The 16,028-nt window shown below is 42.9% G+C and overlaps 1 protein-coding gene across 6 annotated transcripts in view; it reads left to right on the top strand.

Moving 5' to 3' along the window:
- KIF13A (kinesin family member 13A) overlaps positions 1-16,028 on the top strand; it is a 215,550-nt gene that overhangs the window by 155,542 nt on the left and 43,980 nt on the right. For all 6 annotated transcript variants that reach the window (XM_070456186.1, XM_070456188.1, XM_070456184.1 and 3 more), the window contains exons 13-18: positions 1,107-1,241; positions 3,140-3,270; positions 7,136-7,222; positions 7,322-7,488; positions 13,014-13,227; positions 15,473-15,635. In XM_070456186.1, the coding sequence (XP_070312287.1) occupies positions 1,107-1,241; positions 3,140-3,270; positions 7,136-7,222; positions 7,322-7,488; positions 13,014-13,227; positions 15,473-15,635 (897 nt within the window). The remainder of the gene's footprint in view (positions 1-1,106; positions 1,242-3,139; positions 3,271-7,135; positions 7,223-7,321; positions 7,489-13,013; positions 13,228-15,472; positions 15,636-16,028) is intronic.

Raw genomic sequence — 16,028 nt, 5'->3', positions numbered from 1 at the left:
TACACTGTGCATTTCATGACATTTTCATCTCATTGACCACTTGTGAGCATTGGACCACACCGGTCAGGTAGCTGGAAATCAGTAACTGGAACCTAGACCAGCCTTCTGCTTATATGTTTTTTTATAGATATCATAAGCACACACCTAACTTTCTGTAACTCCTACCTTGCTTTATTTTTCTTCATAGCACACATCACCTTAGGAAATTCCGTATTTAACTTGTCTATTTTGTTATGGTCCATGTTCTTCCACTAGAATATAATTTTTTGTGAAAGAAGTAACTTTGTTTTGTTTGCTCTTGTAACCCCAGCCCGAGGTTAGTACCTAACACAAAAAACATTTCATGAATAACCTGAATGAATTCAAGGCCCTCTGCAAAAAGGAGAGGCCTGCTCTTCCAGCCCCATCTCCCACTACTTTCCCACATTGACTAGGGATTCTTTACTTTTTTTGAACTTTTTATTTTATATTGAAGTATAGCCGATTAACAATGTTGTGACAGCTTCAGGTGCACTTCAGCCATACTTACACATGTATCCATTTTCCCCCAGCTCCCCTCCTATCCAGGCCGCCCATAACATTGAGCAGAGCTCCCTGTGTTTCACTTGGGGTCCTTGGACTAGGGGTTCTTAACACCTGCGTTCATCCAATGCATCCTGAGTCCTTAAAACCATACTGCCCTCTGCCCTTACCTTGGCACTCCCGGTTTCTTCCTCTTGAAATTCTTCTTGTGCCTCAAAAACCATCTCAAATGTGTTCTCTTCCTGAAGCCTTTCCTGGACTCTTAACCCATCACAGTCTCCCTCCTTTGAAGCCCCGCTTCAAAGGCTCCTCTTCAGAGGCTCGGGGTCTCCTCTTTCATTTCCAGCCGAGGGGGCTTATCCCCTCCACTGGACTGGAAGCCCCTTAAAGGCAGGACGGTACCTGGCTTGCCCTCGGTGCTCCTATGACACTGTGTAGGTTAGCTCAGAAACTTGGTTGAGCTCAGTAGAATCTGTCATTTCACTGGCACTGTCCCCAGAGGTAGTGACTTAAGCTCTCCGTAGGTACATCTCCTGACTCAGGCAACCAACAGAGCTTTCTTGCTTTTGTTTGTCTCTGCACAGGAGAGGCAGCGGCAACTGGAAAGCATGGGGATTTCCCTGGAGACTTCTGGAATCAAGGTGGGAGATGACAAGTGCTACTTGGTTAACCTGAACGCAGACCCTGCTCTCAACGAACTTCTGGTTTATTATTTAAAGGTGAGAGAGTAAATTAATAGATAGTTGCCACCCTGATTCCTTCACGTACAATCCCACTTGGGTCTGGATACCTGTCCCCATGATTTTACTTTTTGTATCCAGCTTAGTTCTCCTTAAAAAATAAGAGGAATGGTATTCAGTCAAATTACCAAGGTTGTATTGTGTCGGCCAAAAAGTTTGGGTTGGCCAAACATCTTTTCCATAAGATGTTATGGAAAGACCCCCAACAAACTTCTGGACCAACCAATATTATACTGGGGCTGCCTAGCTGGGCTGATTTCAAAGGGGCAGGGGAGGCCACCGAGGGTGTCAGGGTGATCTCTGCCTATGGCAACAAGATTCTGAGAATCTCTGGAGAGTCACCATTATGCTTCTGAGTAATCCTAAGGGGATCTTGAGGTCAGCACAAGCCTGAAGCAGACTGATGGGAGATTACACAACTGGGGTTTTTCCCTGGGGTTCTTCCATATCCATCCCTTCTAAACCTGCATCCTCAGGAAGTAACTCTTGGTCCCATGATCACCCTCAGGTGTGGATATGGGTGTGGACTTTGGGGTTTGGCCCTGTGGCCTCAAGGTCATGTCACTGACCATACTGCAGGGGTCAGTGCAGTGGTTGTTAAACTCCTTTGTTAGGGATTCTGAGCTGCCTCATGAATATGCAGAATGCAATGGAGAATAAGCTTGAAGTGAAGAAAGGAGCCTCAGTCTTCTAGAATCCTTGATATTCTACTTTCTCCAGAAACCAATATGACACAAATAGCCACTGACTTATTGAGAGTCCACTCACAGACTTAAGATCTGTTCATTTAGGAAAGGATGAAGCGGTAAGGGGTTGTTTCCGAAATCTTGATTTTGAACGACCATGCGTTGTACTTTCTCTGTTGAACAGGAAGTATTTTTATTATCTCAGGGACTGCATGAGTTTTAGAACAACAGAACAAGCAAAGAGGCTGCACACTGGGCCCAGTCACCAGGAGTCACAGTCCTCACATGCCTGAGTTTTGAAGTACTGAAGAATCATGCTAATCTGTACATTGTATAACTCACAGGCACGAATACTCTGTAATTTGTTATTAGCAACTCACCTGTTTATCATTTTAAAAGTTGTATATTTGAAAATATCGTTTTCCATGAAACTATTTTCAGTGGTTCTTGAATTTATATAGTTTTTCTCAAAGACTTTCACTGTTAATTCAGGTGATCCTTGAGAAAGAATCCTATTCATTAAATCATAATAATACTGTTTTGGTTTTGCAGGAAAAAAAAACAAACAGGCTTAGAATGAAATGGCTTGGCCATGGTCACATAAATAGTCATCAAGTTAAAATTGGAGCTCAAGGTCAGTTCAGTTCAGTTTAGTTCAGTCGCTCAGTCATGTCCGACTCTTTGCAACCCCATGAATTGCAGCACACCAGGTCTCCCTGTCCATCACCAACTCCCAGAGCTTACTCAAACCCATGTCCATCGAGTCGGTGATGCCATCCAGCCATCTCATCCTCTGTCACCCCCTTCTCCTCCTGCCCCCAATCCCTCCCAGCATCAGGGTCTTTTCCAGTGAGTCAACACTTCACATGAGGTGGCCAAAGTACTGGAGTTTCAGCTTCAGCATCAGGTATTCTAGTGTCAAATCTGACTTCTTTGTGTCCTAAAATAATAGCTAATCACAGTTAATTAATTTTTTTTTCTATAGTGTTTAAACATATTTTAAATTTAGTTAAAGGTAAATTTTTGTTAAGGTAAGTTTTTGACCTACAACGCACCAGATCTTGCATCTCCTGTCTGGTTCACCTAATGTTGTCATGCGTGGTCTGTTAGGTTATTCACATTGACTGTGATAAACTTTTACTGAGTTACCTGCAAGTGTAGATGTTTCTTTCTTGAACGATCTGTTACCAGGACCACACCAGGGTAGGTGCCGATACCTCTCAGGACATCCAGCTCTTTGGGATAGGAATTCAGCCTGAGCACTGTGAGATCGACATTGGCTCTGATGGAGAGGTCAGCCTTACGCCAAAAGAAAATGCACGGTAAGAAAAGTACCATATAGATAACTAATGAGAGCCTACTGCGTAGCGCAGGGAGCTCTTCTTAAATGCTCTGTGAGGACCTAAAGGGAAGCAAATCCAAGGAAGAGGGGATATATGCATCCACGTGGCTGATTTACCTTGCTGTAAAGCAACTATTGTCGGCGTCGCTGTTGAGTAGCTAAGTCCTGTCCAGCCCATTAAACCCCATAGACTGTAGCCCACCAGGCGCCTCTGTCCAGGAGTTTTCCAGGCAAGAATACTGGCGTATTCTGTTGCCACTTCCTTCTCCAGGGGATCTTCCAGACTCAGGGATTAAACTCGTGCCTCCTGCATTGGCAGGCGGATTCTTTACTGCTGAGCCACCTGGGACGCCCTAGACTCCAATAAAAATTAATTTTAAAGTAATAAAAATAAAGAGATGTCAGGGAAGAACAAAAAAAAGAAAAGTACCTTAACATAGCTTAAGTGCCTCATTTTCAGGAGCAGACTGCCCCTGTCTGTTTGTTCAGTTATCAAAGTTAAGGCGACACTAGCTTTTGCTTTCTGCTTGTAGAGAGCTGTGTAAGCAAAATTTAGAGCACCAGCTTCGGCGTGGCTGATTCTGCCTTCACTAGCTGGGCAATCTTAGATAAGATACCTCTTTTATCTAATCTTCAATTCCCTCATGTGATAAAAAGGCTAAGGGTAGACAAAACATATAAATCACTTCCCTCAGTGCCTGACACACATAAATATTGAATAAAGTTAGTTGTTACCCATTTAATGCATTATATGAAAAGCCATTATTAATCAGATAACCCCATTATATGAAGAATTCCTACACTAAGCTGTAATATGTAAAAATTTGAGAATCAATAGGGTAATATATTTACTTTTTAATTTCTACTAAATGATGTCTTCAGTTATTTTATAAGCACATATAAAATGAAGTCTTAAAACAATATTCATTAATGCACAACATTATAATTCAGAACATACACTTTTATGAAGAAAACTACATTCTTGTCAAATTATTCTGTTAATATCAGCCATATACATTTCCAAGTGATGAAAACCTGAGACTAAAACTACTAAAACGCAAGATTCATGGAATTTGTAGGTCTTGTGTTAAAGTGATATATTGTTAGCTTATTAAATGATAAAATGATACTACTCCTTACTTTTTATTTATTCCAAGTACAAATAAAATTTATCTTTGTGCTATACTCCACCCCCATTAGAAGCTCTGGAGTTTTTTCCTACTTTTTTAATTGATAAAATTATGTGTGTATATACACACACACAACGTGACAATTTAATCATTTTCTCTTTCAACTCTATATCTGAAAATGATCTTATTTAGGAGATTTCCTCATACCTGATTTTACCTCCAAGTGTTTTTACCCTGCTTTTCTTCCGTTCCCACCATGCCCCATCTCCTCCTTTCCTATAACCTGAGGGCAGTGGTTCATTCATTCAGTATACTTGCTTTAGGCTCTGTGCTGGGAATGCCCAAGTATAGTGACTCAAAGCCTAGTGGAAGAACAGCACTGAAACATGTATATTATCTAGGTGAAACATGTATATTATCTAGGGCAGATAACCTGCCCAGGTTGGGTACATGAGACAAGTGCTCGGGCCTGGTGCACTGGGAAGACCCAGAGGGATCGGGTGGAGAGGGAGGTGGGAGGGGGGACTGGGATGGGGAATACATGTAAATCCATGGCTAATTCATTTCAATGTATAACAAAAACTACTGTAATGATGTAAAGTAATTAGCCTCCAACTAATAAAAAAAAAAAAAGCCTAGTGGAGGAGGATGTATAGAAACAACAGATATTTTACAGGAAGCTAAGTGCTCCTTCTAAAGTGATCTTTATAACCTGCAAATCTGATCACTATAGAAGTGTGTGGGGTTTGCAGGACTTAGGATATGCTATTGTCATGGGAATGCACAGTAGCAAAAGAAGCGAAGAACAAAATATATTTTAGAATTGTGTAAGAGTTGGCGAGATTTAGTGACGTGCTCAGGGACAGCATAGGAACTCAGTAAAGGAAAATAAGTCAGCGATATTGAATTTCTGTCTTAGAAATGAGATAAACAGTGGTGCTACTAAATCAAGATAAGGTATATTAGAGGAGGAACAGGCTTGCAGGATGATAGATAATGAGTAGTAATGAGTTCAGTTTGGGATATTTTGAGTTTAGGCTGTCCTTGGGGTATCAGTGTGAAGATTTCCAGGTGCACATTGGATTTAAGGCTATAGACGCTACACTAAAATACAGAGCTGGGTATTATGTGTTGCCTGTTTTGAAAGTGGATCTAGAATGAATAGTGGAAGCATTAAATCAATGTCTATGGGACGATCTGAAGATAATCCATGAAGGGGGCTGAGACAGGGAGTCAGAGAGGCAAGGTACAATGATGGATTCCAAGGAAAGAGAACATTTAAAGAAGAGGTCAGTATAGAAGTTAAAGAGTTTCTTTGGGACTTAGCAGTTAGGAAGACATTAACAACCAGGGGATGTTTGAGTACCAGGCAGTTGTGGGTGTGGAAGGAAAAAGTACAAAGAAGTAAGAATAGCAGGTGGGGAAGTGGGCAGAGAATCTTGGTTGTGTTGATGGGAGTGGGATTGGAGACACAGCAAGAGAAGGATGTGGGGTGAAGGGATAGTCCTTATTTCCTTGGATCTTCCCCAAGTTCACCGGTTCTCTCTTCACGTCTTACCTGCTGCTTAACTACATTCTATTGAGTGTTAATCTCAGTGTCTCTGTTTTTCATGTGTAGAAGTCTAAGAAGTCTTTTTTAAGATATGCCTGCTCTCTATTAGTAGAATTTTGTTTTTACTCCATTGTATGCTTTAGTAATTTTAGTTTTACTTATTTCATTGCCTTTATTTGGAAATGCTCTTCTTTGATGTTGTTGGGGCTTCAGTCCAACTTTTGCTGTATCTGCTGATAACTTTGCTTCCTAAAGCAGTTCATGATTTTTTAGATTTGTTCCTCTTCAGCGGTTTGTAGGAGTCTTGTGGCCTGGATGAGGCTACATAATTTCCTGCGAAGAGAATTTATATTTGCTTCCTCCATGTACCCCTGGCATGTGTCCAAGTGGAAATTACTTCTATGCTAATTTCTTGGCTTGGGTACATTGCCAAACCAGGCACTTTTCTGTAACTTTTTCTTTTTTATATTATTGTATTAAGAGCATGATATGTTCGTGTGTCTGTGTGTGTATAAGCAAGCACCTAGAATAGGGATCCTCTAAAGATACAGATGATCACAAAAGTGATAAGTTAAAGAAGTAAAGCTTATTATATTTCTCTCTGATTTACTCTGGAACTGTTTTTAGTTTTATTCTAGAAGAACGCTGCTCAGTAGAACTTTCTGAGACCATGGAAAGGTTCTCTATCTGCTGAGACCGTTTTGGTAGGCACTGTCGAGGTGGTGTGGGCTTTCCTGGTGGCTCAGTGGTAAAGAATTCACCTGCCAATGCAGGAGACACAGGTTCAGTCCCTGAGTCAGGAAGATCCCCTGGAGGAGGGCAGGGCAACCCACTCCATTATTCTTGCCTGGGAAATCCCATGGACGGAGGAGCCTGGCGGGGCTACACTCCATGGGGTCGCAAATAGTTGAACGTGACTCAGCAACTGAGCAGGTGCACACACAAATCGAGGTGGGGCTCTTGAGAATTAACGTGTGGCTAGTGAGCATGAGAAGCAGGGTTTTTAGAAGGATCATTCAGTGTTTAGAATAATAAAGGACACGGCGTGACACATTACGTCTCTTAAGGGAGAGTTCCCCCACTTAACCTCTTGAGCTCCTGGGTCGGAGTTTCCTGCTCGTTACTGTTCAGCTGACGTATCCCCCGCTTCCGTGTCCCCCCAGGTCGTGTGTCAACGGCACGCTCGTGTGCAGCACCACCCAGCTGTGGCACGGGGACAGAATCCTGTGGGGAAACAACCACTTCTTCAGGTAACTGCTTTGTGCTCACTGCTGTGTTCACTGACACATCTTTTCTGTTACCCGAGTGTGAAACACGTTGACTTTCACTAATGGTCAAAAACCCCACAGAATTAATTTGCCTAAGAGGAAACGGCGAGACTGGTTGAAAGATTTTGAAAAAGAGACAGGCCCACCGGAGCACGACCTAGATGCGGCCAGTGAAGCTTCTTCAGAGCCAGACTACAACTACGAATTTGCCCAGATGGAGGTTATCATGAAAACGCTGAATAGTAATGGTGAGACCCTAAACAGTTACTTTCTCTCTCTCCTCTTTAAATGACTCTGAGAGGAATTTGAGCATGGCTAGAGAATTGTCAGATTTCTGGCAAATCAAATTGGGTATTCTGTTGCAGGAATAAAGATTTTGATCTTTTTTGTTTATTTCTGGATTTTTAGCTTCAAGGATCCCTCTTTTTAATTATAAAAATGAAGTATCTAGAGGCTAGATGAGAAAACAAGTGTGATATATTACTATGTAGAGTATAGAATAATAGAAAAGAGCATCATTAAGATTAGGGATTAAGCATCATTAAGATTAGGGATTAAGCATCATTAAGATTAGGGATTAAGGGACTTCCGTGGCGGTGGTTAAGACTCTGCCTTCCAGTGCAGAGGGCACAGGTTCGATCCCTGGCCGGGGAACTAAGGTCCCACGTGCCATGCTGGAGCCAAAAATTTAAAAAAGATAAAAAGAGATTAAGATTAACTGTGGGGGCTTTTGACAGCGCAGCACACGGAGGACCATGGCTGGGACTCAAGCTCCAGCCTCTCTGCCACTTGCTCACCAAGTTGGGAGGAGTCCCGACAGACATTTCATGCTCAGACAGAATCACGTTAGTGGGTCATTTAACAACATGCCTGAGCAGCAAGTCTCCTGTGAGTGGTGGTTTGGAAGCCCCAGTAGGTGCAGGGTGTGACAGGAGGGAGGGTGCAGTTCCAAACTCCAGGTGAAAGAACACCCATTAGAAGAGAGCTTGTTCTTTAGATGCAGTTGCAGACTTCTGGATGTCTCTGTTCTCCAACTCTGTGAAGTATCTAAGTGGTAGCTATTTAATCACCTATCTATCATCCCATGTCACACATTTCTAATTTCTCCAGTCACTACCTGCTTATCCTGTATGTATATAATCCCCCGGGATAACCAGTGAGTGTGTAGTACTTGTTAATCCCTCCATCCTTCTTAGCCGGAGCAATTAGTCATCAGTGGCGGGGCTCATGGTGTTAACGTGAGTATCCATTTGTGTTCTAGATCAGACTTTGATCTCTAGTGTTGATTTCATTCATGTAAAAGTAATGCTTCCCCGTCACTATGCTTTCCCCTCTCCCCTTGCTAAGTGGAGCTCCCCTGTAGGGCACACCACTGTGCTCCGATAGGATACTGAGATGCCGGCGGCCGGCAGAATTCACGCTCTTCACCTCTACTGTTAGGTGGCTTCCCGATCATAAGCCTGTCTGCCTGGTGGTCGTCCCCTTGGTGGTCCTATTTGAAGATTCTCTTCCCTCTCATGTGGTTTCAGACGAAGCTCCTCCACAAACACTGGGATAAAGGTTTTAACGCATTGGCTTTCGCTTGAGGGAGCTTGGCTGGTTTTTAGCAGGAATGCCTGCTGGCGCTTGTGCTTCATGCTTTGGCCAGGTCTAACATGATGGGGGAGACTTTGCAGTCTTCTGCCTGGCAGAGGTGCTCTGAATTCTTGTTGGGGGAATGTTCCCTTTCCAGTGATGACCGCTTCCTCCCCGTTCCTGAATTCCACGGCCTTCCCAATGGTTAGAATCTGGTGGCTGTTCTTTTCCTCAGGTAGCCGACAGCCAGAAGTGTCTCTGGTATTTTTATTTCTGTCGACAGGACTGCAGTTCAGGATATGGTACTTCTGGGTAAATAGTCACCTGCATTATCCCAGTGATAAACTGAAATAGCGTATCTTCAAATCTCTGGAATAATTAATGGTCTAAAACCCAATTCATTTGAATTAAGAGTGAAAGCAAACCTAGTATTTTTAGACCATGATACGTTTTTCTCGACAACAACTGTTTTCACAGAGTCAGTGGCAGCTCCGAAATAAAGAAGAACTGAGGGGCTGGTGAAGGGCCCAAGAGCTTATTCCATTTGAGATTAAAATGTTCTTTTTTTCCCTTGAAGGATCTATTCTGCCCTTCAGTGCCTTAGGCATCTTGATATGAATTAATTCTAATTTTCTGGGTCACTTTTTTTTTTAATTTTCTGGGTCATGGGGCTTCCCTTGTGGCTCAGCTGGTAAAGAATCCTCCTGCAATGTGGGAGACCTGGGTTTGATCCCTGGGTTGGGACGATCCCCTGGAGAAGGGAAAGGCTACCCACTCCAGTATTCTGGCCTGGAGAATTCCATGGGATGTATAGACCATGGGGTCAAGGGTCGGACACAACTGAGTGACTTTCACTTTCACTTTCCTCTGGGTCACATAAATGCCCTTCAACCTTTACACCATCACCCTCTCTCTTTCCCATTCTCAGAACAAACAGGGAAGTTTGTGCTCATTGCGTAGTTATGTACCAGGCAGAGAATAAAGTAAGGAAGAAGGACGCATGCTATGCCCAAAGGAAAAGAGGTCCTTTCTCTCCTCCTAAAACACTTACCCCTTTGGTTTCTTGGCCTGAGGCTTCAGGCTCACTGAGTTTTAAAACAGTTCATTCAAGAGAAAGAAAGTGATAGGGAAATGAAGGAAACTGTTAACAGTCTCTTCATAGTGGACTGGTGATTTGAGAACAGGCCAGACCATCTTTGGTTTCTGTCTTTGCCCATATCACAGAGTCAGACTGACAGGCTGATTGGGATGATCTTTTTAAGAGTATGCGATATAGGGAGAACAGATACATGTATAGGTATGGCTGAGTCCCTTTGCTGTTCACCTGAAACTGTCACAACATTGTTAATTGACTATACCCCAATACAAAATAAAAAGTTTAAATTTAAAAACAAACAAACAAAAAAGAATATGCTGTATAGGGAATTCCCAGCGGTTAGGATTCAATGCTTTTACCTCCAAGGGCCTGGGTTCGATCCCTGCTCCGGCAACTAAGATCCCACAACCTGTGACATGTGGCAAAAAAAAAAAAAAAAAAAATGCTGTATAGTGAGAAGGGCTTAAAACAGGTTAATTAATTCAGAAAGAAAATGTTATCAAATACGTCTAAGGGAAAAATGTTTCCAGACTTGTGTTGGGGTCAGAGAAAAAAAGAAACCTCAGCCTCTGTAGCTGTTCGGGACTCTGTGTATCCCGGTCACCCTGGAGTCCCCGAGCAGGGCTTCCCGGGCTGGTCCATGGCAGGCGAGGGGAAGGATGCTTGGAGTTGCCCTTTTGTGCATCTGTGTGTTGACCCGTGGCTCCTGAGAAGGCCTGGTGAGCAGTAGGGGCGCTATGTCATGACCAGTCACATCACTTGTACGTTGGCATGGAGCCCCCTCCTCAGCCACTTGGCATATGTGTGTTCCTACACACCATTGACCAGCAAGCAGAAATGAGAATTAAACATCTTATTCAGTGTCTTTTAGCCAAAGCCCTAGAATATGATTTTATAAAAAAAAATTGGTGTGTTTTCCAGTTTTCTTTCTCTGAAAAAAGGTTCATACACACGAAGTTAGGGCCCTGTAAATTGATGGTGAGGACCCTGTCCTTTCTTTTTGACACCTAGAGCCTAAATAGAGAGAAATATATTTATAGTTTGAGAAATATACATATATATAAAATTCTGAGAGAACTTTTCTTCTCTCGCCCTTACATGTAAAATTTTTTAAAACTCACTCAAAAAGCATTACCATATTATTCACAATTTTTCTTCCAGAGGTTATAAGACTGTATCAGAAGTTCTAATCCTTTGGAGTATGTCAGCTTTCACTACGGGAAAAGTCTTACGCAGCCATGGTCTGTCTTTGTGTGAGAGGGTTTTTTTTTTAAGAGTCCATTTCTCACTGGCCTTTCAGGTAATGCATTTCAGGGACTCTTACATCAGGAGTCTGTGAATAAAAATATTCCTGCTTTGAAAAAAAAATGAATTTTAGAATTTTACATCAGCAAAGAACAGTATTTTTTAAACATCTGTTCTTTAGCAGAGTACTAATTCTGAGGAAAACATTGGAGGTAAGAGTATAATTTATTACTAAGTGTGTTTCCTACCCCAGATAATTAACTCTGGCCTGAGTGCAAAACCTGGCTCTGCTGCTTTTCTTATCAGCTGTGCCGCCTTAGGTTGGCCTCTTAACCTTTCTGAGCTGCAGTTGTCTCGTCTTTAAAATGGGAATGCTGTCCACCCCTAGGTGTGTTTCAAGGCTTTCATGAGATGATGCATGCGAAGCATAGAGTGCCTCTACCCTGAGACATAAGCCAACAGATAGTTGAATTATTATTGCTGTTTGTGGTCATCATTTTTATTAAAACAACTCACCTATACTGTGCATATCTAGTGATATTTTAAAATTACTTTTACTCTGTTTTGTATTATTTAACTTTCTTTTTTAAGCTAAAGTGCTATTTTTTCCTCTTCTCATATAGAAAACTAGTAAAATATGAATGCTTATTTCACAAATTGATAGGGTCTTCTGGTCAAGTCAGTCAGTATCCATCATCAGGTGATGTGAAGATTCCTCTTAATTTCCTTCTCTTATCCCAGAAATTAAAATGAGAGTCAATTTGTAGAAATAGAACACTGCACTGAGTAATAGGCAAGTCTGTGAATCACAAACTAGTCTGAGAATATAAGTAAATCTCCTAGGTCCTATGTACTTCAAGGAAATACTCACCCTTATGGTAAATTTCTTTCTTTACCACCCAGATTGTCTTAACATACTGTTTCCCTATTATGGCCTCCTCACTTAGATGTGTCATAGCTTTCTCTTTCATACACGTGATCTGTGCTTTCCTTAATCTTTGTCCACTGCATCCAGGTCATTGACTGTTACCAAGCTAATGTCCTGGCACAGCCAGCTAACTCTTTAGGATTGAGCCCTACCTACACCATAACCACCCCTCGTCATAGTCAGGGCCCCTTTAAATAAGATCTATTAGTGTTTCTAATACCTGTTCACCCACACGTATGTTGGTCATCTCTCAATCTGCAAAAGCAAAAAAGCAGAAGTAGATATTTGTTTTGACAAGTGAATTGCTTTCTTGGCTATTAACACCTGAGAAATTGCCAGGCCATATACGCAATTCATATTTTCAAACAGATGCTGTGATCTCTAAGTTTCCTCCCACATTAGAGAAATTCAAGAGAAATAAATTTTTAGCCAAATTGGAACTAGAAACCCTTTGTCAATGGATTTGTCCATGGGAACTATAAACCCTTTGTCAACTGAAACCAGTGCTAAATGCACCTAAAAAGTGACGACATAAAATCAAATCTTGTGTGGCTCTGTCTTTGAAACCACCTTAGATTTCATCGAGTCTTTCTTCTTGGTGGAGAGAATACCATCGCTTTTTCCTTTACCCTCTTCTTTTTGTAGTTGAACCACCTATGTAGACATCAGGGCAAGCTCATCAAATTGAGGAACGTAATAATAGATGTGAGGAGTGTTTCTATACAAGGTGTTTAATCTGAAATGTTAAGAAAAAGGAAATGGAGAGAATTCCACCTGGCCGGGCCGGGCCGGCCGCTCACAGACAAGCCCACGGAAAGGCTCCGTCTGGGGGAGGAGACGGTTCTTGTTAGAAGCCTCGCTGGGGTTGGGGGGCGCTGCCTGTCCGAGCCACCGCTGAAGAGCCCCTTGCCTTGTCTCTTGGTCACCAGACCCAGTTCAGAACGTGGTGCAGGTCCTGGAGAAACAGTACCTGGAAGAAAAGCGGAGTGCTCTCGAGGAGCAGCGGCTCATGTACGAGCGGGAACTGGAGCAGCTCCGCCAGCAGCTGTCCCCGGAGCGGCAGCCCCAGAGCAGCGGCCCCGACCGCCTGGCCTACAGCAGCCAGACGGCGCAGCAGAAGGTGACCCAGTGGGCCGAGGAGAGGTAGGAAGGGGGCCCGGGGGCCGGGCAAGGCCTCAGGGCCTCAGGGCCTCAGGGCCTCGGGGCCTCGGGGGAGGCCGTCGTAAGGCACGTCAAAGGGGGCAAACCTAGCAAAGAGGGAAATCTTACTTCCATGTCTGAATTGTTAGTGGTCGCCTTGTCTTTCAAGGAAGATCCCCTGGAGAAGGAAATGGCAACCCACTCCAGTCTTCTTGCCTGGAAAACCCCATGGATGGAGGAGCCTGGCGGGCTACAGGTCCATGGGGTCCGAAAGAGTCGGACACAACTGAGAGACTTCACTTTTCCACTTTCAAGTATGTTTACTGTGACGTCGGTTGTTAAAGATTACACCTGCCCCGTTACCCTTCAGTAAAAATGGTTCCAAGTTAGAATACCACTAGTTTTGAAGTAAAGAACAACTGAATGGTTCTCAAGTATAAAAACGGGCTTCCCCGGTGTCTCCCATGGTAAAGAATCTGCCTGCAGTGCAAGAGATCCGGGTTTGATCCCTGGGTCCAAAAGATCCTCTGGAGAAGGAAATGGCAACCCACTCCAGTATTCTTGCCTGAGAAATCCATGGACAGAGGAGCCTGGCGGGCTACAGTCCATGGGGTCCCAAAGAATTGGACATGACTTTCACTCACTCAAAGCTTAAAAAGCATTTCTTGTTATTTCTCTTACTTTGAAGTCAATTTAAATGCAGTTTTAATGTTAAGAAATCTGAATTTTTTAAATTTACAACTTTAAAATTGTAAAGAACTGAGGCAGCGGTGGAGGAAATGGTAACAGCAGTAAAGACAATAAATTATTGCAGAGCTCTGTTGTGTTCTTGCCGCAGTCTAGGAATGGTGCTTTTTTATGATCCCAACAGCACCAAGTCATGGGAAATATTGTTTCAATCAATCGAAATATCCTCTCAGTCATGCATTCAGTAAATGAAAAGGCCAGGCTTTGTCAACAGTCCATTAGTAACCCCTCTGTTGTACTAATAATAGCGCTGGATATTTCTTAAGCATTTATCGTGTGTGGACACTGCATGCCACAGAAAATCTGTGACTTTGCAGTTGGTCCTTGATATCTGCATTCCACACCCATAGATTCAAACAACCATGAATCATAAAGGAAAAATTCCATATCTAAGTGGACCTATGCAGTTCAAACCCATGTTGTTCAAGGGTCAGCTCTATTCTTTCTTTCATTCACTGGGTAATTTTTGCATATTCTATGATGGGCCATGTACTTGGCCAGGAATTAGCTGTAGTAACAAGCAAAAAAGACATGGTTCCTGCCTTAGGGGTGCTCACAGCTTCATAGGGGAGATGAATGTTATTAGTCAAATAATTATACAAATAAGTGAAAAATTGTAATTATGATGAAGACTGAAAGTGAAAGTCACTCAGTCATGTCCAACTCTTTGCGACCCCATGAAATAGACCATGGAATTCTCCAGGCCAGAATACTGGAATGGTTAGCCGTTCCCTTCTCCAGGGGATCTTCCCAACCCAGGGATCGAACCCAAGTCTCCCACATTGTGGGCGGATTCTTTACCAGCTGAGCCACAAGGGAAGCCCAGGAATACTGGAGCGGGTAGCCTATCCCTTCACCAGCAGATCTTCCCAACCCAGGAATCGAACTGGAGTCTCCTGCATTGCAGGCGGATTCTTTACCAGCTGAGCTACATGATGAAGACTACTGAGGCAAAAGATGTGGCTCTGGGAAAATATGTAATAGGGTTTTTGGATCTGGTCAGGATGTTAGAGACACATTTATCAGGAAGCACTACCATTTAGAGTTGAAAAGCAAACTTCTGCTGCCCCAAAAGTACCTACTTCTCACATTTACCAAGTGAAGAAATCACATAAAACACTTTCTCCTTATTCTAAACCTCCTCCACTGCAAAGCTTACAAAAGTCATAATGATTTCTTTTTCCTAAAGAAATGCTTTATTGAGCTTTTTTTTTTTTGCATTTTCATTTCAAAATTGATTCTTTTTCAAATATTATATAATTTAAAACATGGTTGGAAGTTAAGTTACCCCACACATTTGCTCCTCATCCCTGGTTACAAGTGAATAGCCTATGGAACCCTGGTGGGAAGAGGGAAGAATAAGAGGTGAATTGGCAACGATAGGTTGAAAGATAATAGTCTGAGAGGAGATTCTTACTACTTTCTAATAATATGACTCACTTGGAAAATGGGATTGCAGTTTTCTTCCGGATGTTCTCATTTCCTTCTCTGCTGCTCGCAGGGACGAACTCTTTCGCCAAAGCCTGGCAAAACTGCGGGAGCAGCTGGTGAAAGCCAACACCCTGGTGAGAGAGGCAAATTTCTTAGCCGAGGAGATGAGCAAGCTCACCGACTACCAGGTGACTCTGCAGATCCCTGCCGCGAACCTCAGTGCCAACAGGAAGGTGAGAATGCTCTCAAAGAGGAAGAGGGCAAGAGGCGCGGCAGTAGCTTCTGAGAGGTAGAACATAACCTTGACATCTGCAGAACACCTGTGAAGAGACCCTGATGTGAGCCAGAGGGTTTGTTCTTTTAGAGACCCCCTCTAGAAACCTCTTTGGGTATATATGATCAGAATATGAGAATCCAGAGGGCTAAAAGACTTGCTAGTTTAAATGCTTTCTTTAAAACATTGAAACTTGGGAATTCCCTGGTGGTCCAGTGGTTAGGACTCTGCTCTTTCACTGCTGTGGTCCAGGATTCACTCCCTAGTTGGGGAACTAAGATGCCACACGCTACACAGTGCAGCCAGAAATAAATAATAAAACATTGAAACTAGAAATGGATATAACTAACTC

Source organism: Odocoileus virginianus, chromosome 27 (genome assembly GCF_023699985.2).
Source record: "Odocoileus virginianus isolate 20LAN1187 ecotype Illinois chromosome 27, Ovbor_1.2, whole genome shotgun sequence".
Taxonomy (NCBI): domain Eukaryota; kingdom Metazoa; phylum Chordata; class Mammalia; order Artiodactyla; family Cervidae; genus Odocoileus; species Odocoileus virginianus.
This window is presented reverse-complemented; position numbering and strand designations above follow the sequence as displayed.